The 23312-nt window shown below is 54.7% G+C and overlaps 1 protein-coding gene across 1 annotated transcript in view; it reads right to left on the bottom strand.

The window, feature by feature from the left end:
* Window positions 1–23312, bottom strand: part of LOC117639553 (protein spire) — a 162269-nt gene that overhangs the window by 38762 nt on the left and 100195 nt on the right. Inside the window, 1 exon segment of the mRNA XM_034375338.1 lies at window positions 18064–18184. Within this exon segment, the coding sequence (XP_034231229.1) occupies window positions 18064–18184 (121 nt within the window).

Raw genomic sequence — 23312 nt, 5'->3', positions numbered from 1 at the left:
GCAACGGCGCGTCCCGTATAGGGCTGAGAGAGAGAGAGAGAGAGAGAGAGAGAGAGAGAGAGAGAGAGAGAGAGAGAGAGAGACGAAAGCACTGTTCCGAATAAGCCCGCTGGACACGGGGTGCTGGACACGTGCCTGGACAAACAACGCACGCAGTGTTACCCAATGCACTGAGTCAGACCAACATCCTTTGCGGTCCAGCACGGACCACGTGAGTCACCGGGTCAGCGACACGGTCAGAAATTACCTAGACCATTTGTTTTTGGCTACTTTTCTTCTAAAAGAAACATAATTATTTTTTCGAGTTTCTCGACCAAGACAAAGGCAATTACTGTACTCTTTTAAAAAAAGGGTATTTAGTTTTTGTGACACTTTGAATGATTTTTGCAGCATCAAGGTAAAAGTAAAGTAATTTAAAAGGTTTCGAGTAATACACGCCTACTCTGCGCCTTGAATCACGAACAGCACCCTATCCGCCTACCGACCTACGTCACTAGTGCGCCGGCAGCCCGCAGACTGATTGCGAGAGTCGTTTCCGTCGCTCTGTCTCTCTCGCGCCTCTAAGGGACGCCCCATGAGTGCGAGAGAGGCAGAGCGACGAAAACGGCTCTCGGAATCAGTCTGCTGGTCTGCAGGACCATCGGTCCGTCTCTCTCGCACCCACACCCCATGAGTGCGAACGAGAGAGAGAGAGAGAGAGAGAGAGAGAGAGAGAGAGAGAGAGAGAGAGAGAGAGAGAGGAGAGAGAGAGAGAGAGAGAGACCAGCAGGTAATCGGACGGTACGCGAGCGTGCATGCCGGCTAATATCACACAATAGATAATCCGTGTGGAGAAATGAGTCTGGCGGGGCGCCTTGAAAACGGACGCCCTCGTCACGACGGGCTGACTAACTACTGCGCCCGATTCGGGCCGATAGGTTCACGTGGCGAAGGCCACCAAGGACGTCAAGGCCGTCAGGGCCGGAAGGACGCGACGCGATACTAGTCGTTGAAGTCAAAGTTACCTCAGCTACCAAAAAGTACCTTCGTTGCCAAAAGTTACCTTAGCCACTAAAAGTACACTTAAGTTACCAAAAGTTACCCTTTGGGCCCCTTTCAGAAAAATACAGTACGCTTTTAGTCCCCAAACAGTACGCTTTTGGTACGCGTGGACTAGGCGTTTTTGTCCCCTCCGACGGGGACTAGTCCGCTTTCCCGGCCCAAATGTACCAAAAACCGCCCTCAAAGCGTCCTAGTCCGCGCCGGACCGGAGCTTTTAGTTCGCTTTCGGTGACGGGGGGACTAGTACGCTTTTAGTCCCCGTCCGATTCCGAGAGTCAAAAGAGAGGGCCGACACTGGGGAGGGGCTGGCATTTTCTTTTGAGGGCGTCGGTGCTGATGGAGTCGAAAACCCTGGCCCTCGGTGATGTGGACTCCTCTGGACCCCGGTGTCGACGTCGCTGCCCACTGCGCTAACCTGAAACACGAGGACTGGGCCCGCAGGCGAGCCTCTTCACTGGCTCAGCGCGGCTCGGCGCCCAGCGCTCCGCTCGCACTCAGTCTTCGCTCTCTGGAGGGCGCCAGAATAAAGATAGAGGATGCGGTTTTCGACGCGGATATCATGATTAGATACTTCGTCACAAGCGCACAAGAGTGCTACGGGAAAATGTTTTAATTTGACCCCGATTTAAAAGTTTGACCCGAAGAAAACTACACGCGCTAAAAATTTGGGCCATATCGGCACTGATACCCAAAATTTTGCTCTGTGTTTGTGTGTTACCAAAGCTGAATCTATTTAATGACTAGATTGGTGACGTGGCATTATCTTACTGGCAGATTGTTATCAGGCAGCATTTAAAACTGTCGGATTACTCTTACCGGATTTTAAACTACGGTAGAGACATGGGCTACGTACTTCAAAGGGGCCCCAATATGCCCTTGCAAACTCTTCGCACAGGGTACCGGGGGCAAGAAGAATGTGCAGCCTCCAAGACGACGGCAGGGTGGGCCCCTCGGAGGCGCACTGGGTCGCTAAAAGGGTTTGCGTTCGTGAGGACTGGGGCGCTTTTGGTCACCGGCAGAGCGCACCAGTACGCTAATAGTACCCGTCCAAGGCGGACTGGGGGGGATGGGCCCCGTTTCGCGTACTCCGAGCGAACTAGTCCGCTCTGCCGGTGACCAAAAGCGACCTAGTCCCTTCGCACGCGAACCTTAGCGACCTAGTACGCCTCCGACGGGCCAACGCGCGTCCTATTCACGCCCCAGTCCCGGCAAAGCGCACCCTTCGCGAACCAGTCCTCCTTGTTTCGATGACCAAAGCGTACTAGTCTCACTGCGCGCGCACCAAAAGCGACCTAGTCGACAGGGGAGCGACCTAAAAGCGTCCCCAAAACGACCTAAAAGCGTACTGAATTTTCTGTCGGGGGGGACTAAAAACTATTCCTTAGTACCAAAAACCTACCTTAGCCACTACAAAGGACCTTAGTTACCAAAAGTTACCTTAGCTACTGAAAGGTACACCTAAGTTACCAAAAGTTCCTTGGGTACTAACAAGTACCTTGGTACCCAAAAGCAGGCTCGGACTGGCCAGGGCAGACAGGCAGAAAAATCTGCCGGGGCCTTTGGATTTGTGACCCGTAACGTCACGAAGTTGGTCAAAAAGTGATTGAATCTCCGAAAGTGGCCGTTTTCGCTGAATTTTAGCGGCCACTGCTTCGTCTAGTTGCAGCCAACGGCCTCCCTCGACGCCTAGTATTCTTAAGACCCTACTCTTTCATGCCCTGTATCGGGAAGACGTTGACCACAACGATTTTGCCTTTGACCGCAAAAGATTTTTGGGGCCAAAGTTGGTCAAAAAGTGGTCGAATCTCGGAAATTTGCTGATTTTGCTGACTTTGGGGGGCCACTGTGTCCAAACTAGTAGCCGTAAAAAGGGCCCCCCTCGACGTCCTAGTATTCTTAAGACCCTACTCTTTCATGCCCTGTATCGGGAAGACGTTGACCACAACGATTTTGCCTTTGACCGCAACGATTTTGGGACCAAAGTTGGTCAAAAAATGGTCGAATCTGGGAAAATTTGCTGATTTTGCTGACTTTGGGGGCCACTGTGTCCAATCTAGTAGCCGTAAAAGGCCTCCCTCGACGTCCTAGTATTCTTAAGACCCTACTCTTTCATGCCCTGTATCGGGAAGACGTTGACCACAACGATTTTGCCTTTGACCGCAACGATTTTGGGACCAAAGTTGGTCAAAAAGTGGTCGAATCTCGGAAATTTGCTGATTTTGCTGACTTTGGGGGGCCACTGTGTCCAATCTAGTAGCCGTAAAAGGCCTCCCTCGACGTCCTAGTATTCTTAAGACCCTACTCTTTCATGCCCTGTATCGGGAAGACGTTGCCCACAACGTTTTTTGCCTTTGACCGCAACGATTTTGGGACCAAAGTGGTCAAAAAGTGGTCGAATCTCGGAAATTTGCCGATTTTGCTGACTTGGGGGGGCCACTGTGTCCAATCTAGTAGCCGTAAAAGGCCTCCCTCGACGCCCTAGTATTCTTAAGACCCTACTCTTTCATGCCCTGTATCGGGAAGACGTTGACCACAACGATTTTGCCTTTGACCGCAACGTTTTTGGGGACCAAAGTTGGTAAAAAAGTGGTCGAATCTCGGAAATTTGCCGATTTTGCTGACTTTGGGGGGCCACTGTGTCCAATCTAGTAGCCGTAAAAGGCCTCCCTCGACGTCCTAGTATTCTTAAGACCCTACTCTTTCATGCCCTGTATCGGGAAGACGTTGACCACAACGATTTTGCCTAGGCTATTGACCGCAACTTGTGTGGGAGCGGTAGACTCACAAAGTTGGTCATGAAGGGTAAAAACTATGATGATCGGGGGCCTTTTGCCGTCTTATCTGCCGGGGCCTTTTGGGGGCCAGTCCGAGCCTGCCCAAAAGCTACCTAAGCCCCTAAAAAGGACCTTCGTTACCAAAAGTTACCTTAGCTACTAAAAAGCACCTTAGTTACCAGAAGTTATCTAAGCTACTAAAAATTACCTTAGTAAGTTTACCCAAAAGTTAACAACGGACTAAAGAAACCAATGGAAAAATCGTCAAAAAAAATGTGGGGGAAATTAAGAAAGTCGGTCGGTAAAAATGATAGACCATGTGGCAAAACTGACGAAAAATGTGAAACAACGTAACGTTTCCAAAAATATATTTTTGAAAAAGTTACGTTGTTTCACATTTTTCATCAGTTTTGCCACATGGTCTATCATCAAAAGCGATGTAATGTTCCATTCTGAGATCATTGCTTTCCGAGACAACCCACGTTCTTCGTCGTCGTATTCCTCCATCCCGTTCTGTCCGTCTTTTGCACGGTGCGGCACTGTTACCCGCGCAACCAGAACACCCGAAGGCCTGAAAGCCCGAAGGCCCGAAGGGTGGCCGTGCCATTGTTTACAGAACGTCAGCTCATTAGCCACAGCGCCACGGCGTGCCGAGCAGAGGCGGATGGGTGTCTTTTGAATCGCGCCTCCTGCCGCCTCCAAAGGCCCGCCCCGTCGCTCCGTCTCTCTCGCACTCACGGGGCGTGCCGTAGGGGTGCGAGAGAGACAGACAGGGCGAATCAGGCGGCATGCTCCGCCTCCTGGCCAACAACCTCCCGGGGTGAGTGTTCGGGCGATGCCGAGGGGCCCGGCGGATGTTTCCAAATGTCGTCTCTCCGTCTCTCTCGCACTCATGGGGCGCACCGTAGAGGTGGGAGAGAGATAGAGCGCCGTACAGTGGGCCAGAAGACCGGTGAAGGCGGCCAGAATACCGGACGCGTTTTCAGCTCCAGAGTCGCTAAATGGGACTCGAACCGAACGTGTGACGCCACCCATGGATTCCTCGTTCGGAGAGCAATCCATTGGTGGGGTCACACGTTCGGTTCGAGTTCCATTTGGCGACTCTGAAGCTCGAAACGCGTCCAGAGTTTTGACCGCCTCCACCGGTCTTCTGGCCCACTGTGCGCCGCGGCGGTGGACCACGCCCGCCATTATTATTTGTCTGCCGCCAGGATCGGACCGGTATATGGACACCGCCACCGGGAGCGGCCAAGTTTGGAGCGACAGGCGGGAGCGATTGCTCGACAGGCCGACTGTACACTGGTAATGGCGAGCCGCGGCCCGCGCGGACTACAGTGTAGGCACCGCCCTATTCGGGACGCAACCACTATCTGCACGTAATAATGCCAATCACCAGTCAATTAATCGCGGTTTTTTGGAAAAAAAAAGGCAGAAAGAAAGAAACAGGTGATTGCGGAGACCAGACTACTTCGTTTGTTAAAGTATACAAAGAAAAAGTTCAAAGCACATTTTCTTCTAAACTTGCCCAAAATATTGGGCAAAAACGAGCAAAAGTATACCATTTTTTTTGATGTCAAAAATCAATTCCAAGGCGTGGAGAATGGAAGATGCCCGGAGTAGCGTGGTCTATGCTCCCGCAGCACTAGAGTGCAGTCAAACTCGACAAAGATTGAGCCGAGGTGGTCTACCAGTGGCGGCCCTGGATGTTTCTCTCCGTTCGCAGCGAGCTTGCCGATCCTGCCGCCCGATTCCGAAGGGTTGTTTCGTCGCTCTGTCTCTCTCGCACCTGCACGGAAAGCCCCATGAGTGAGAGAGAGAGAGAGAGAGAGAGAGAGAGAGAGAGAGAGAGAGAGAGAGAGAGAGAGAGAGAGAGAGAGAGAGACTGGCTCGCGGGGATGAATGGGAATGCCCGGCGAATGCCCATGCCCGCCATGCGCTGTTCGTTGCGCAACCGCGAGACCGCGACTCTCCCGAGGGAGCAGACGGGTCATCCGTTCTCGTTCTCACACACGGATCGCTTCCGAGCGACCACGCCGCCACCCGAGCTGCAGACTGAGAGTCGTTTTCGTCGCTCTGTCTCTCTCGCACTCAAAGGGCATCCCGTATAGGTGTGAGAGAGACACAGCGACGAGAGCGACACTCAGTCTGCAGGCCGAGGTCTTGGTGGAGGCGAGAGCGCCTGCGAGGTAGGCCGTCCCCAGCGCGTCGCGCACCGCTGTGCTGCAGGGCGGCCTACCCTCGACTTCGCGGGCGCTCACGGCGGCAGCCCCGACGCTCTCCAGAGCGACGCCACCGTCTCACGCGGCCAATATCCGTCGGCAGCACCCCCCGATCGACTCCAGCTGCTGCAGCAACCGTTAAGTAATGTGGGAAGAGGCCCGGGTCCGGGTCCCTGGTCCCGGGTTCCCACCGCCGTACCGTTCACCGCGTACTGCTTGGCAGCCAACGCCGAACGGCGTGAGTGTTCGGCCGGAAGCAGCGCTGCGACGGCCGCGGTGATGATGCCCGGGAAAGGACGGCCGCCGTCGCGGTGCTTCAGACCCACCGCCACACTGCCGCCTCTCTCGCACGCACGGCGCGCCCCGCACGGTGCGAGAGAGACAGAGCGACGAGAGCGCCGTCCGGAATCCCCTGCTTCGCGGAACGTCGCTGCCGTCCCGACGAAACGACGCGTTTGCCCTTCCTGCGGCAGCGCGCCGCCACCGCTGCCAGGACGACAGCGCCGCTGCGTCGGGGTGTTGATTGCCAGTGTGCCGCCTCGGGGCCGCGGCCCAGCACGGCCAAGAACATCCACAACGTGACGGACCGAAACACTGCACCTGCACTGCCAAGACTACCGCCAGCTAGAGTTTTTGCGTGAGTTTTTAAAGTTGGCCGAATGGACATCGCGTTGCAGGAATGGATTCGTCTCGACGAGAAAAACAAATAATGCCGCACAGCATGTTGTAAGCTATGATGGAAAATGAAGAAGCTTTCGAACTTCCAAAGTGCAGCAACGGCCCAAAACGACTATTTTGATGCTTTTGAAGTTAATTAATTTCTCTATTTTTTTCGTCCTGTGGTGACATTTTTGGTTTGTCTTGTCGAGTCCGTTCCTGTGAAGCGATGCGCCAATTTGGACAAACTTGAAAAGACACTCAAACTCCTTGAAAATAGGCATCTAAGACGGAAATCCAGGACGGCGTTAGCCGTGGGGTTCAGTCGCTCTGTCTCTGTCGCTCTCATGGCTCTCTCCGTTAGGGCGAGAGAGACAGACAGCGGCAAAGCGCTGTTCCGGAGCGCTCGGCAGGGAGCACGATGGGTTGCCTACTTGCCGGGCGCAGCCAGGGGGCCAGTGGTGCGGCACCTGGCCGCCAGAGCGCGCCACCGCCAGGCCACGCCACCTGCCGCGCCGCGAGCCGCGAGCCAGAAGAGTTGCCTACCCACCGGGCGGAGAGGCCGCCCGCCTCGGAGCCCCGAGGCAGAGCCTGCTTCCCAGCATGAGACTAGCCGAGCACATGACCAGCCGACACAGCCGGCCCGGTACTTGCAGTGGGCCAGAAGGCCGGCGCAGTCGGCCAAAACTCAGGACGCGTTTAGAGCTCCTGGGTCGCCAAATGGGACTCGTACCGAACGTGTGACCCCACCAATGGATTGCTCTCCGAACGAGGAATCCATTGGTGGGGTTTACACGATCGGTTCGAGTCCATCTTAGCGACTGCGGAGCTCAAAAGGCGTCTAGAAGTTTGGCCGCCTCCACCGCTCCTCTGGCCCACTGTGCGCCGGGGTACGCGAAGCAGGTTGGGTTGCCTAGCTCTCTCCCTACATCCTCACAAGCGGCTCGCCGGACAGTGGCTCCGGTGAGGTGCGCGCTACGAGAAAGAGGCTCCCATGATCCACTAAGGATGCATTCCCTCCACATGTCCGGTTTCAACGTGCGTGATGAAAATGATGGCCCCACACTACTTTCAGGTGTTCCGGAGTGACTGTACAGTCTGTTCAAAAATGCGCACACCATATGCAGCTCCGGGCCCCGGAATGCATGGACACTCATTCCCACACGCGGCGTTTCATTTTCAAGTGTTGTTTCATTCATGAATCCGTTCATTCATTCATCGAGGCTGCCAAGGTGCGGGTGGCGGGCCTCCGCCACACCTGGCGTGTGCGCGGGCGAGGCTGGGCGGGAGAGAGAGAGAGAGAGAGAGAGAGAGAGAGAGAGAGAGGGAGGAGAGAGAGAGAGAGGAGAGAGAGGGGGGGGGGGGAGAGAAAGAAAGAGACAGCCGGTCGGCTGGAGGCGGAGCGGCGGCACCCAGGGGCGTAGTTCTGTCTCCCTCGCACCCACGCGGCACGCGGCACGCCCCAGGAGTGCGAGAGAGAGAGAGAGAGAGAGAGAGAGAGAGAGAGAGAGAGAGAGAGAGAGAGAGAGAGAGAGAGAGAGAGAGGAGACAGTCGGCAGGATGAGGAACAGAGAGGCAGCAAGGACGAAACTCAATAAGGTGGACAGGCCGGCGATCAACTACTGTCTCGGCGCGCGAATCGCGGCTGCAGCGGAAGGAGGCACGGCGGCGCACAGTGTGACGGATGCCCCGAAACGGGGACAAAATTCATTTTTTCAAGTATGAGGTACAGAGAAAGTGACTAGCGCATGTTGTAGACAATAGACTTATCTGCAAAACGCCGTTTGAATTTTGTCGATGCTCCCAACAGGAGAGCGTAGCCGTGGCTTCGAAATCAGCGCTTTGAGAGCGCTGCCGGGGCGAGCTCGCCAGCAGTGTAACATTGCTCGTATTTGAGGCTGCGTACAGGGCAAACGAATCATGCTAGCAGCAAACCGAGTAGTGTACTGGAAAGGGTGTTTCATTCTCTTCAATTTGGCTGTATAGAACAGCCATCATTGCCTCAACATCGCTTGAAAATCGCGTCCATACAATATGATAGAAAAACGACAAAAGTTATAAGAAGTTGCAATTTCCCTTTGAGTTTCAAACCGAGTCCCGCCGAGTCCCGCGGTAATTTTGGTGTTAACTTGAAGATTAGACCTTCCTCTACAGGTACACGTTGAGTTTGGGCGCTAATATGCGCTACCCGACGCTCCGGGAGCATTTAAATATAGGACATGGCAGCGTGTCGCTGTCTAAGGTGAGGCGTTTTCACGCTATCAGACACGTTCACCACACCCCTGGCGCCATGAAATGAACGTTTGACTTTACTAAACTAATAGCCACGCCCAAAAGTGAGGAAATTCTCCGAAAAATATTAATTTTTCGGGACTCCTAACCTCAAATCCATCTAGAGCTAACGGCTACAGCAAGTAAAAGTGTACGTCGTGCTCCTGATGAAAACTACTTTTATATTCGACTTCAGTGACCTCAATATTGTGTGTGGACTAAATTTTGAAAATACACACTTAAAAAAAATTTTTTTTAGTGTGATATTTAGAAAATAACACTTTGTACAGCAATATTGATTCTAAATTCTTGTTCAGCGCTCTTCAAAACCCTGGTATACGAATTTGGGTGTAAACTGATCAAACGGTTTCATGTTTATTAATTTTGTCCCCTTTTTGGTGAATCCGTCACACTGTGCGGCGTCGTGTAAATAATTTGGCGCCGAGTCAGAAAGACACGGCGCGGCCGTGCGGCGTTCGCCAAGGTCAAAGCCCGGACTGCCGCCGCCCTGGACCAAGACTCTGCCGGCGCCGCCACTGCTCTGGGGGCTCTGGGGGCCCGGGGCACAACGCAGACGGCACACCGCACGGCGCCTGTCCCAGAGGCACGCCGAGCCCCCAGCATGCATCCTGCAGGAGAGCACCCCACCCCACTGTGTTACTCCGAAAGATCTTTTTGTAACAACCAGGCGAGTGCGGATTTAAAGAGGGACAAGTCCTTTTGACTTGCAGCTTTGATAAGTATTCTTCTATTCCATTCCATTTCATTCCCGCCCCGCCCCGTTGGTCGCTGGTCCCCGCGGGGAGGCTGCGGTGGTCCCGGCCGGTCGCGCGGGGTATCGCTGGACACGGCGTGGCGGCGCCAGGCGGGCGGCGCGGGCGGGCGCGGGGTAGCGACACAAAGGAACACGGGGACCACCTCGGCGTGGCGTGCCTCACAGTGCCGTGCCCTGCGCCGCGGTTGCAAAACGCCAAACGACAACGACATGCAGTGCGTGAACTCCGTCGAGTCCAGCAACAACACGGCGCCTCGGTTCCAATGCGGCGCGCGCCACTACTCCGCGTCCTTCAAGGTCAGGCAGCCAAAGGCAGGCCAAAGGCAGGCCAGAGGCAGGTAAGGCCCCCGCAGACCGATTCCGAGAGTCGTTCTCGTCGCTCTGTCTCTCTCGCACTCAGGGGGCGTCCCGTGCGGGTGCGAGAGAGACAGAGCGACGACAACGACTCTCAGTCTGCTGCAGCGGCCGCGCCCCGCCGGCTCAGGTTACACGGCCGCGACCGTCCGCGAAGCCCGGCGAAGCCATGTCGCAAAGGACAATTCGCGGGGACGCCGAAGGCGACGCGTGGCCGGGACGATGTATATCCATTGCAAAAAAATAATTCAAAAACACCGGGATTCGAACCCGCGAGCGGCGCGGCACGAGCACGCCGGCGGCCAGCGTGCGTGACCGGGCATGAAAGTCTCGTAAAGCTGGCGCGGCTACCGGCCGACCCACCGCACCGCGCACTCATCGGTCAGCGCGGTCGAAAAAAACAACGATAATAAAAACAATAACGAGAGAGAGAGAGAGAGAGAGAGAGAGAGAGAGAGAGAGAGAGAGAGGGGAGAGAGAGGAGAGAGAGGAGAGAGAGAGAGAGAGAGAGAGAGAGAGAGAGAGAGAGAGAGAGGGAGGGAGGGAGGGAGGGAGGGAGGGAGGCCGCAGGGATGCTGGCCCAGGGCGGTGGAGGACGCACAGTGGGCTGGAAGACCGATGGCGGCGGCTAAAACACCGGATGCGTTTTGAGCTCCAGAGTCGCTAAACAGGCCTCGAACCAAACGTGTGGCCCCACCAATGAAATGCTCTCCGAACGAGGAATCCATTGGTGGGGGTCACACGTTCGGTTCGAGGCCTGTTTAGCGACTCTAGAGCTCCAAACGCGTCTAGAGTTTTGGCCGCCTCCACCGGTCTTCTGGCCCACTGTGCGGGAGGGCCCGGCCAAGGGCCGCGGGGTCGGCAAGGGCAATCACCATAAACCTTTACGAGTACACTGCACCACCACACCGCAAGCCGCTGCGCCGCACCACCACACTGCGGGCCGAGGTGTTGTTGTTCCAAGCCGATCTTACGTATTTTATTGGCGCCGATGAATCTCAGAACAAATGGGCCAATTGAACGGAGGTCTCGCGGCGGAGGGGGAAGAGGGGGGGGGGGGGAGCGGGACTCGAGCATCTTTATGATGGAAAGTACTCATCACACCGCGTTTTAGAGTATCCGTTTCAGAGGCGTCGGTTGCATCGATAGCAACCTCGACGCTCCGCCGTGGCCCGACCCACCTTCCCTTTCATCGCACGCACACGCACGCAGTCACTCACTCACAAACACACACGCACGCACGCACGTGCACACACGCACACACACACACGCACGTCATCGTCCCCGTTCATTGTACCTCCTTAACACATCTCTCCCTTCTCGTAGAGAGGGAAAGGACCAGACGGGCTGGAGCACGCCGCCCTGGCTGCCCTGGCTGCCCTGGCCGCCTCGGCCGCCCTCTGGCATGGCGTGCACGGCGTGGCCCGCGCAAGGCCGATACATGTTCCCGCTCGCGTTCGAAAAGTGTCGCCAGGCGTGTGGCCAACCCCCCCCCCCTCCCCCCGCCCACTCGCACGCCCTCCGCGAGTCGTTGCACAATCGGCAAAGCCAGCAGGGCGGCCTCAGCCACCCTCCGGACTCCACACAAAACCGCCGCAAACGTCCTTCGGAGAGGGCCGAGGAGAGGGCACACTACTTGACAAGCGTTCGAAACTACCAAGCAGGGGACAAAAGGGAAAATCGCTCACTCCCACCTCACTCCCGCCTGGTGGGTAGGCAAAAAGCAACACTTTGCTCATAAGGTGCTTATCTCTCTCTCTCTCTCTCTCTCTCTCTCTCTCTCTCTCTCTCTCTCTCTCTCTCTCTCTCTCTCTCTCTGAGTATGCCAGCCCGAGGAGGACGCCCACTGACTTTCCGGGAGCCCGCGGCCAAGAGCGCAGGAAGGGCGCAAAGGCAACGAAAAAAAAAAGTGACTAGATTAAAATGCAAATACGGGAGTACGGGAGGCGCCAGGGGTCCGGGGCAGTGCCCAGGCCGTGCCCAGGCAGTGCCCAGCACACACGCTCCGTGGAGCGGCCATTGCATTCACTCACTCACTCACTGACAGGGAAAAGGAGAAAAGCTAGTTTGGCGAGAGACCGCGGGACGCTCGCGTTCCACTGCACCGCGATTCAAAAATCGGAGAGGGAAAATGTCAGCGACTGGTCTAATGAGGTTCTGATGCGGTTTTCCGGGTCGATCAAAAGGTAGCGTCTGCGTGTCTCTGTCTGTCTGTCTGTCTGTCTGTCTGTCTGTCTGTCTGTCTGTCCGTCTCTGTGTCAGAGGACGGTGCCCTTGAACGGCATGGGCCTTGACACTGGGCCGCTCCGCATTATGGGTGCACTTTACACGCGTCAGGCCCAGACAAAGAAAGGTACTACTCCGAGAGTGGGCGGACAGACTCGCGGACTCGCTGACAGACAGACAGACAGACAGACAGACAGACGGACAGGGAGGCGTCTTAGACCGCGTCCGCGCGGCGCCCATGCACAATCACAATGCCTCCCCAATTAGCATACAACAACGCGAGGCGCCAGTCCGACTGTGTGTGTGTGTGTGGTGCGAAGAGAGAGAGAGAGAGAGAGAGAGAGAGAGAGAGAGAGAGATGCGGGATGCAGACGCAACCCTTTTCAATTCGCTCGCCCCCTGTGGGGCGTTGCCGGGGCGGCGCGGGGCGGCGGGGGCCGCCAGGACTAGTTACGGTGGCGGCAGCGTGTTGTACCCGTCGCGTCGGTAGCGACAGCACGAGTCACACAACCCAACGAGTAGCGCGGCGTGGCGAGGCACGGCACGGCGCAGCGGACCAGACCTGCCTCAACTCCTACACTGCCAGAGAGACTGCCGGTCGAACGGTCAATGTTCCGTCAACGAGCCGAGCGGAGCCTGACCGTGTCCGGTCGCGGGAAGTTTCTCACAGTTCTCGGCATTTCCGTCATCTTTACGCAGATTTCCTGTTTGAAAAAAAATGCCCGATCTTCGGAAAAAAAATGCCCGTAATTTTCAGAAAATGTCAACATTTCATACGTTTCTATTTTTTTCGAGTTTCCAGCAGGTACAGAACAAAAAAAATCTTAATGTTTTGGAGGGGGTGGAGCCGATTTAATCCAGTTAAATTTAATTTTTAACGGACCTACAAACTAAACCACATCGCGGAAGAAGCGCAGCCACGCTAGAATTTGGATCAATATGACTCATTCGCAGGAAGCTGCCGATTGCACGCTTCCGAGCGCACCCTCCACTGCAACCTGCTGCACTGCAGACGGATGCCGAGAGTCGTTTTCGTCGCTCTGTCTTTGTCGCACTCATAGGCGCCCCCTATCGGAGCGAGAGACACAGAGTGACGAAAGCGACTCTCGGAATCAGTCTGCTCGGCGGCCCACCGGTGTGCATCGGACTGTGACCGCCCGGCCGGCCGGCCGCGCAAACGTCGTTATTTAAAAACGTTTTCGTTCAATTTAACTTTTATTTTTACACGCTCCGTCGGCAGCACCGTGATTCCACCACGCATAACCCGAGAGAGAAAAACTGAAAGGTGGAATCACGAAAGAGCAAAAAATAAAAACGATCACGGTAAAAACGGAACCTGGTTTTCCCCGGAAGCCTAGGGTAGGGACATAGGCGATTTCCAGGGAGCTCCTGGGAAAACCTGGAACCGTATTTACCGTGATGAATCGAAAATGGGTGAGGTGGGATCGCGAAAGAGGCTCGATGAACTGGTAATAGTAAGTTGCTAATTAGTCCATTCAGGGTCCAGTTCAGAGCGAACGGCGTGCAGAAAAGCCAGGCTGTATCGCTTCCAAGAATGCGTGGCGTGCGCGTGCCAACGCCCAACCTGTCCATTTCACTTTCCTGCAGCGCGACAAAACGGACAACAACCCAAACGAGATTCGCTTTTCAATCAACTTCCCCGACTTTTGTCACCCGATCAAAAGACGAAAACACCAACAACAAAAGCAAAAGCACATGCGTCGTGTGCATTATTGTTTTTTTTTTGCCAGTGTGTTAATGAACCGACACGCCTTTTAATGGTGGGTTGACAAGCCTGCCGCTCTCATCTCGGATTCATCTCGGCATCGAAAACGAAAGTCGCCGAGCCGCAAAACGAAACAAAAATCGCGCGGGTCCTTCCACGTCTCTCTCTCTCTCTCTCTCTCTCTCTCTCTCTCTCTCTCTCTCTCTCTCTCTCTCTCTCTCTCTCTCTCTCTCTCTCTCTCTCCCTCTCCCTCTCCCTCCCTCTCCTCTCTCTCTCTCTCCCTCTCGTCTCGCTACGAAGTGACAGCAGGGCGACACCGTTAAAACTCATCGCCGGCGAGCGCCATAATTATTATTAATGAGGCGAGAACACGGCGACGAGAGCAAATACGGGGCAGGGCGTGGCCGGGCGTGGCGGGGCGGGGCGGGCCAGATGTCCAGTCAAGGACTCGGCCATTTCTCCGCCGTCAGTTCGCAACACGCTCTGCTATACAATTATTTTTTCTAATTTTTAAAAAAGTTTTTAATTGGTTTTGATTTTTTTTCGCATTATTTTTTGGTATTACCTCGGGCTGCTCAAGGCCGTTCGATGAGGGCGGCAGCCGACACGCCGATTTCTCATAGCGATCCCGCCGCCCCTTTCCAGCAGACTGATGCCGAGAGTCGTTTTCGTCGCTCTGTCTCTCTCGCACTCATGGGGCGTCCCGTATGGGTGTGAGAGAGACAGAGCAACGAAAACGACTCTCGGAATCAGTCTGCGGGCCAAACAAACACCACAGTGAAAGGGGCACCGCACTCGCGCCGCACAGTGGGCCAGAAGACCGGTGGAGGCGGACAAAATTCTAGACGCGTTTTGAGCTCCAGAGTCGCTAAATGAGACCGAATCGTACGTGTGACCCCACCAATGGATTGCTGTTCGAACGAGGAATCCATTGGTGGGGTCATACGGTCGGATCGAGTCCCATTTAGCGACACTGGCGCTGAAAACGCGTCTGGAATTTTGGCCGACTCCACCGGTCTTCTGGCCCACTGTGCGCCGAGCCCCGGGCCGCCAAATTCAGTGTGGTGCATTTTGAAAGGAACCTGCAGCGCGGCGCGCGGCCGCCCGCCTCGCGGTAAATGAAAGCCAGGCGAGGGGATTTGCACACTCACACCAAAACTTTCTATACGTTCGATCGGGGCCGATTACGCCGGTGCACGCATTTGCTGCCCGCTACACTGCCAGAAACGTGGCCGTAATGGCCGGCCAGCGCGCACGCGGCGTGGGTGGGCGCGGCACAGTTTTAAGCACCAGAAAAAAAAGCCCCCGATGAAAAAAAAAAATGAAAAATATGGACACGCTAAAGGCTTTTGGGTTTTTTAGGCGTAGTTATGCATGCATGTAAAATGTGTACGACATAACGTGGACATTATATGCAAAATTTTTGCGAATTATGCACCAAAATAACGCATAAAATGATGCACTTTTATGCAACGTGTGCGCAATGACGCCCAAATGTTGTTCACAGCACGTGCATATAACAACACCACGCACGTTTTTCGCGACGCCGTTGTGAATTTGGCGGACGTGCGGGGAGGAGGAGAAATCAGCGCCATGTGCAATTAGCGTGTGACAGCGATGAAAAGCAGCGCTCCGATACCGTCGCCATGACGCGACCGAAAAGCCGAGCCTCGCGCGTCCGAATCGGTTCCGGCTGACTCCGAGAGTCGTTCTCGTCGCTCTGTCTCTCTCGCACTCATGGGGCGTCCCGTGCAGGTGCGAGAGAGACAGAGCGACGAGGACGACTCTCGGAATCAGTGCACTGCTCGGCTCGGTGGACCACCAGCAGACTGATTCCAAGAGTCCTTCTAGTCGCTCTTCTCTCTCTCTCTCTCTCTCTCTCTCTCTCTCTCTCTCTCTCTCTCTCTCTCTCTCTCTCTCTGGGGATGGTCCGCGAGGCGCCTGGTGGCGCGGGCCGCGAGATGGCCGTCCGCGATAGGCTTTGCAGCTTGCTGCTCTGCTGCTCCGCTTCCTGAGCCACTCTCTATTAATTTGGGGGGCGATACCCAATGAATGGCAGGCTAATGGACCAACGCGCTCTCGCGCCCACACTGTATTATTCGCGGCCCAAACAAGGCGCCGCCGCAAGGAGCGCCAACTTAACGAAAAAAAAGGCCCCGCCAACAAAGCTACAAAATCAAATTTGAGAAAAAGCAAAATGCCAAGTACACTCCTATGGATGTGTTCTTGCCAAGCACACTCCTATACATGTATCAAGTACACAGTGGATTTTGTAGTGAAGTTGGCACTGCGCAGCACAAACATCCAGAGCGGGCACGGACGGCCGATCGACGGCGCGGAGTGAGTGAGGTGTTACGCAACGGTGCGGTGCATCTTCGTGACACAGGTGGCCGGCCTGGCGCGGCCTGGCGCGGTGGCCTGCTTCCCTAAGTGCCGCTTTGATTGCTGGGATGCGGGAGAAAGTGGTCAAGGTCCACAAATAAGTAATATCCATCCGTTTGTGATCGGAGGTAGGTAGGTAGGTAGGTGCGGACACAGTGCGGTAAGAGCGGGGCGGGGCGGGGCGATCCGTCACGTCCACGTGTTTGAGTGGCCACATGTTTTTCACCTTTCTTCTCTACGAAAACAAAGGAAAGTGACAATCGTTTGTACAGAAAACAAAATGGGCAAATTCGGAGGGAAAAAATGTCAGGAAAGTGTATTTCGAAGCTCTGACGAAATTTTAGGATGGTTCGTTTTGCAATCCCAGAACTGCTCTTCCAAGACAAAAACTCGCACGGAGGAATTGTCATACTGGAGTTTTAGGAATATTTTGAAGGTGACAGGCCATTTTTTTTCTAAACAAATAGAACTCCAAAAAATTTGAATAATTTTTTTAAGCAGAGCGGATGTATTAACAAATTTGCTTGGGTGTTTTCAACTAGGCTTGAATAAAATAAAAGCAAAATTGGCGCGTTGCGTTAAGGTCTTGATTCGCTCCTTAAGTAATGAGTGCTCGCACTGACAGCCAGCTGGCCGCCCCCGGCACAGATGCTGCAGACTGATTCCGAGAGTCATTTTCGACGCTCTGTCTCTCTCGCACCCATAAGGGACGCCACACGAGTGCCAGAGAGACAGGGCAACGAAAACAGCTCTCCGAATCAGTGTTCTCCAGCTGCCAATGGGCGCTGCTGCTGCAGACCGATTCCGAGAGTCGTTTTCGTCGCTCTGTCTCTCTCGCACCCATAAGGGCCGCCATATGAGTGCGAGAGAGACAGGCCGACGAAAACGACTCTCGGAATCAGTCTGCTGGCAGCCCGCCCGGGGCCGCCGCCTCCGCAGACACTGTGCTGCACGCTGGCGCACGCTGCCGGTGCAGACCACTGGACCAGCTAGTCCACTGTGTGCACCGCTACGCTGCTAGGCCGCCACTTTCGCTTTTGTTCAGCAGTTAACCGTAATTACTCGGAATCTCCACCCTTCCTGGCTTACAGACTGCCGGGACCCAAAACACCCGCACACCTCGCCAACGGAGCTCTGCAGCCGAGGACGAAGGAGTTCCAGGACTCCAGCCAACGTAAGAGCACACTGGAACCAAGGACTGAGAGGTTCCAGGATTCTGGCGAACTCCAGAGCACTAGAACCAAGGACTAGGGAGTTCCAGGATTCTAGCCAACTGTGAGTGCTGGGACCAAGGACTATGGAGTTCCAGAACTCCAGCCAATGGTGGAGCACTAGAACCTAGGGCTGGGGGTTCCAGGATTCTGGTGAACTGTGGAGCACTAGAACCAAGGTCTAGGGCGTTCCAGGATTCTAGCCAACTGTAGAGCGCTGCGACTAAGGACTATGGAGTTCCAGGACTCCAGCCAATGGTAGAGCACTAGAACCGAGGACCGAGGCGGGGAGTTCCAGGGTTCTGGCCATGGCCAAGCCACTCATATCCTCTTTTAAGAAGAGCGTATACACACTGTACGCTTCACAAAAGGCGTACTGTTCCGACCCAGTTTTCCCAGTGCACATGCCAAACGCAGAGGGACTCACCTCGCTTCTTGAGCGTCGTCTTCATGGGCCGCAGCTTCTTGCCCTTCAGGATGGACTCCAGCAGCTCCTCCCGCGGGGTCTTGTTGACGTGCCGCACCTCGGGCCGCGGCCGGTCGGACGCCTGCAACACGCGCAGCGCAGCACGTCAGTGACGTCACCAGGACGGAAAGTAATCATTCATTAGCAGTGGAGCGGCGCATTCCGGCGCACTTACACTCATGTAATCGTAATCAATCTCAGTCGTCAAATGTCCGTCTCGGTACGACAAGTATTCCATGATCCACCAGTGTGTGTGTGTGTGTGTGTGTTGTGTGTGTATGTGTGTGTGTGTGTGTGTGTGTGAGAGAGAGAGATTGTGAGAGAGAGGGGGGGGGGTCGCTCGTGTGTGTGTGTGTGTGTGTGTGTGAAGGGAGGGGGGGTGTTGGTGATGAGGGGGAGGGCTGGGGGACACCCTAGTTACAAACAGTTTGCATAGTATGCGAGAGGGGCAGGCAAGGCAGGCCCCCATTCTTATTATTCCGAGAGGCATCAGCAGGTAGAGGTGCAGCTTTCACAACCGCCTTGCCTTCTGCCACCATGTACGTCGCTCGTTCATTGCACGTCACTACGGTTCACACCGACTACTCCCCCGACGTACTACACACCACAAACGCAGGCGCGAGTGTTTCTTTCCCCGCGGCCCCTTTTTAGCGAGCCGGCCAGAGGAGGCACAGGGAAAATGGGCAAACAGGCGTGAAAAAAATGAAATTGACAGTTCAAAAAAATAATTCTGGGAAGTTCTGCAAAATTTCAAAATAAAAGTTAAGAACCACAAAAAAAAAAATTGCAAATAACTCTCTTTTACAAACATGTTCAATGTTTTTATTTTGTACAAGCTTTGGGAAGGTATGGTCCAAACACGTCTTTTTGAAACACAGCAGCCCTACGTGTAATGCTTACAACGACCACAGTTCGCGAGATTTTGGCAACTACTCTTCAATCTGTCAACTCAGCTCTCTTTTGGCGGGATGATTATTAATTTTTTGAATCGCTTATGCACGTTTGGCAACAGTGTCATTGAGTGAGTTGAGTACACCGCGAGACCAGATCAAACATGACGCGCACTTGACTTCCATTCCATTACCACAACGCGACGGAATGGTGATCGTGCGGGGGGGCCGAGACGAAAAGCGAAAGTGTACACACACACACACACACACACACACACACACACACACACACACACACAAATTATCGATGTTGGTTCGGCTGGGACTGCCCGCAGTAGGGTCAGGTTGGGTCGAGGAGCAATAAAGAGTCTCTTCCGAACAATGAGCATAATTCACACCAAACAAGTGCGCACCGCAGCGTGCCTGGGCCGTGCCTGGGCCGTGCCTGGGCCGTGCCTGGGCCTCACCGCGGGGCAAGAAGCAACGGACCGTGGCGGCCAGGGCACAGTGGGCCACAAGACCGGTGAAGGCCGGTCAAAATTCTAGACCCGTTTTGAGCTCCAGAGTCGCTAAAATGGGACTCGAACCGAACGTGTGACCCCACCAGTGGATTGCTCTCCATAAAAGTTTAAGCGTAACAAAAATAACGTCATCTGCTTAACAAGAACAATAAACTTGGCAGTGTGTCCCGAAAACGACACTTTGATGGCACCGTTGCGCCACACTGTAGGGGAGGCAGCCCGTTGGGGGAGCCCCAAAGCAGCGACACGGCGACGCGACATATTGCGAGCCGCGTACAAGGCACCACGCCCGTTGGTCCGCGGGGCGAGGTGGGGTGGGGCGGGGCGCGGCGGGGCGGGGCCCCTGCAGACTCATTCCGAGAGTCATCTTCGTCGCTCTGCCTCTCTCGCGCACCCACAAGAACGCCCCGTGAGTGCGAGAGCGAGACAGAGCGACGGAAACGACTCTCGGAATCAGTCTGCTGCAGTCTCGTTCCGCTCCGTCTCGCTCGCACTCGAGGGCCGCTTGCCAGCAGTGTGAGAGAGACAGAGCGACTGATGGCCGGCCCGGCACTGTGTCAGTAGGGTGCCTCCTCCCTCTCGCACTTGTTCGCGACATGATGGAGCGGTCAAACACCGGCCGGGCAAACGTCACCAGGTATTGCGTCGGCAAACCGTTAGGGCAATGCGTCGCCAGCCAAACCGATCCTAATCCAAGGACGAGCAAAAAAAAAAAGACAACAAAAACAATAACAAAAAGACAGGAACTGCGTTAAGCCGGACGGACGTGCGGGGAGGATTTATCGGGTCTCACAGCAGTCGCGTCTCCGTATTGTGCAATGGCATGTAATAAATAGGCGTAAAAGTGTGTCCCCGTTTCACACACACACACACACACACACACACACACACACACACACACACACACACACACACACACACACAGCTCTGCAACTCTATTCAGAACGGAAGTGGGCTGCTGTTGCCAGGGCCGGGCCATAACAGTGTGACAATCACACACACACACACACACACAGGCTGCAACGCGCTACACATTCCCAGGACGACGGCAGAAACAAATTTGGGGAGGCGCGAGCTAGCGCCACGACGCGGCGACCTATGGCAGTGGGCCGCGGCGAGAACGTGTTTCGGCCGTCCGTCCGGCGCCGTCCGGGCCAACACGGGTAGCGGCAACTAAATACCCGGATTCGACGCCCACCGCCTGACACTTTTCGCCCGCTCAGCCGGGCCGAGCTAGGCCGAGCCGGCCAAGCCGGGCCGACCCAGGCGTCCATAAATAAGAGGTCGCGTCAAACGCGCGGCCAAGTCTCGCTAGCTTTGGGCCCGTCCGGCCGTTATGGGGACATCTCCATCAGGCCGCCGGGCCAGCGCGCCAAATTACGGGGGAGGAGGAAAGAGAGAGAGAGAGAGAGAAGAGAGAGAGAGAAGAGAGAGAGAGAGAAGAGAGAGAGAGAGAGAGAGAGAGAGAGAGAGAGAGAGAGAGAGATAGAGAGAGAGAGAGAGAGAGAGAGAGAGAATGAGGAAGCGGCTCGGCCCGTCTCCCCAGCGAATAAGCAAGAAGGAGATGGCCGAATAACACATCAGAGTGTCGTTTGCAACACATGGCGAAAGTGCTCATAACTGGCGTCCATCCGTCTTACAGCGCGGCGCGACCCATGCCAGCCCACCCCCAACCGCAAGACCAAACTTCCCGCCAAAACCGTTTCCGGTCAACACGCGTCACCATCAGCAGGTAAGAATTTTGAGGGTATCTACATTTAGGACACAAGGAGCGCTAAAATAACAAAGTTTGAAAAAATTAAGAATTTTTGGAAAAAAGAAAAAAAAACATTACGAAGTATTTAGATCAAATTTTAGGCAGTATAACCATTTAATATGTTCTTCATTTGTAAATTACAAGGGATGTTTCTCCCAAAAAAGTTCATTGCAACATGGAGTTTTCAAAGTGAAGCTCATAATCTTGCAGTATCATGGTTACAATGCTCACAACGCTTAGTTGTCAAGAGTTAAAAACTGCTATTTTTTTTCAGATCAAAAGTGTTTTAAAGGGTGAGGGACGAACTGACGTGGCTATGCATGGCGACCCCACAACAAACATTTCCGCGCACTTCCTTCAAAAACAAAACAAACAAAAAATTGTTTCGCGTTCAAAGTTGACAGCACTGTGCCGACACACAAACACTGTCCGGGCGGACGCAACTGCGCCATATTTCAACGCTGACGTCGCTATACATTTCCAGGGCTGCCAAACTAGGAACACCACAGTGGTGCAGACCGCTCGCCCGGTCCGCGGCGACGTAAGCACACGTAAGCCTTAACGGCCGCACTTAAGGAGACGCCCCTCGGACGACACCGCAGGCGCACGTGTGTGTGTGTGTGTGTGTGTGTGTGTGTAGGTGTGTTGTGTGTGTGTATGTATATGTATATGTATGTGTGTGTGTGTGTGAGGGTGCATGCACGCGTCCGAGTGCGACGATGTGGTGGACGTTCCAAATGACGAGTGTGTGACGAAGATTGAAGTCACTCACTACTCTCGCCTGGACGTGGACGGGCGGCGCGCGGCCAGCAGGCCCTGGAAAAAAAGGGAGGAGGGGGAAGGGAGGCGGGAGAGAGAAAGAGAGAGAGAAAGAGAGAGAGAGAGGGAGAGAGAGAGAGAGAGAGAGAGAGAGAGAGAGAGAGAGAGAGAGAGAGAGAGAGAGAGAGAGAGAGAGAGGGCCTCAGCACTTGGAATCTTGATGAGGGTCCAGCTGCTTTCAATTTCACCCTGGCGACAAGTGCCTAGCCGGTGCTCGCACTGGACCAGTCATATACACATACATACTCACATACACATACACCACACACACACACACACACCACTCCACCTGCTCTTATATTTCCCATTCACCAATAGAAAATATGTGGCGCTGGGCCGCTCGACAGAAGGGCCCCCCGACCCGGGCGGGTTCGAGTCCTGTCCAAGTCCGCGTCGGGGGTCAGGCAGGCCGGCCGTGACATAACCTTCCGCTGCCGGAATCGGTACAAGGGACATTCCCTGGAACATTACGAAGGGCACGTACGCACCCGACGCAGCGGCGTAGGTGAGAAAGTAGGGCTTACGTGACGTTAACAAGGGCCCCACACGCCAGTGTCAAGATCAGCTCTATCTCTCTCGCACCCTCAACGGAGAGCCCCACGAGTGCGACAGAGACAGAGCGACGCGCTCGGCCGCCGCCCTTTTTTCGGCCCTTCCCGTCATTCCCGGCGAAACAATCAAGTGTAATGATCACAATCGTAAAAACACCTTTTTTTTCAAACACTTTTCTAGAGGCCCGCGTGCTCGCACCAAGGCCACTGCGCCGTCCAACAACCGGGCGAAGCCGCGCCATAGCAACATCGAATTAAACAAAAATAATAAAAAATAAATGAAAATGGAATAAAGAAAGAAAAATATAAGACAGGCAGGGAAATGAGCGGAACCGCATTCCTCACACCTTCTGCCCACATTCTCGTACTTCCAGCAGACTGATTCCGAGAGTCGTTTTCGTCGCTCTCTCTCTCTCGCACCTACGCGGGACGCCCCATGAGTGCGAGAGAGACAGAGTGACGAAAACGACTCTCGGAATCAGTCTGCAGCGTGCCGGCGTCACGCGTAGCGCGGCCTAGCATCGCAAACTCATAATACACTTGTCCGTCTCGCCATCTTGGCAATCTCCATTACGCTTCATTGCCGGCAGACCGAGCTAGCAGCCACAGAGCGTAGCTAGCCAGCCCGGCAGACCGAGCTGGCAGCCACAGAGCGTAGCTAGCCAGCCCGGCA

This window comes from Thrips palmi, unplaced genomic scaffold (assembly GCF_012932325.1).
Source record: "Thrips palmi isolate BJ-2018 unplaced genomic scaffold, TpBJ-2018v1 HiC_scaffold_11, whole genome shotgun sequence".
In the NCBI taxonomy this organism is placed as follows: Eukaryota; Metazoa; Arthropoda; class Insecta; order Thysanoptera; family Thripidae; genus Thrips; species Thrips palmi.
Note: the sequence above shows the minus strand (reverse complement) of the source record. Positions and strands in the feature narration are given on the sequence as shown.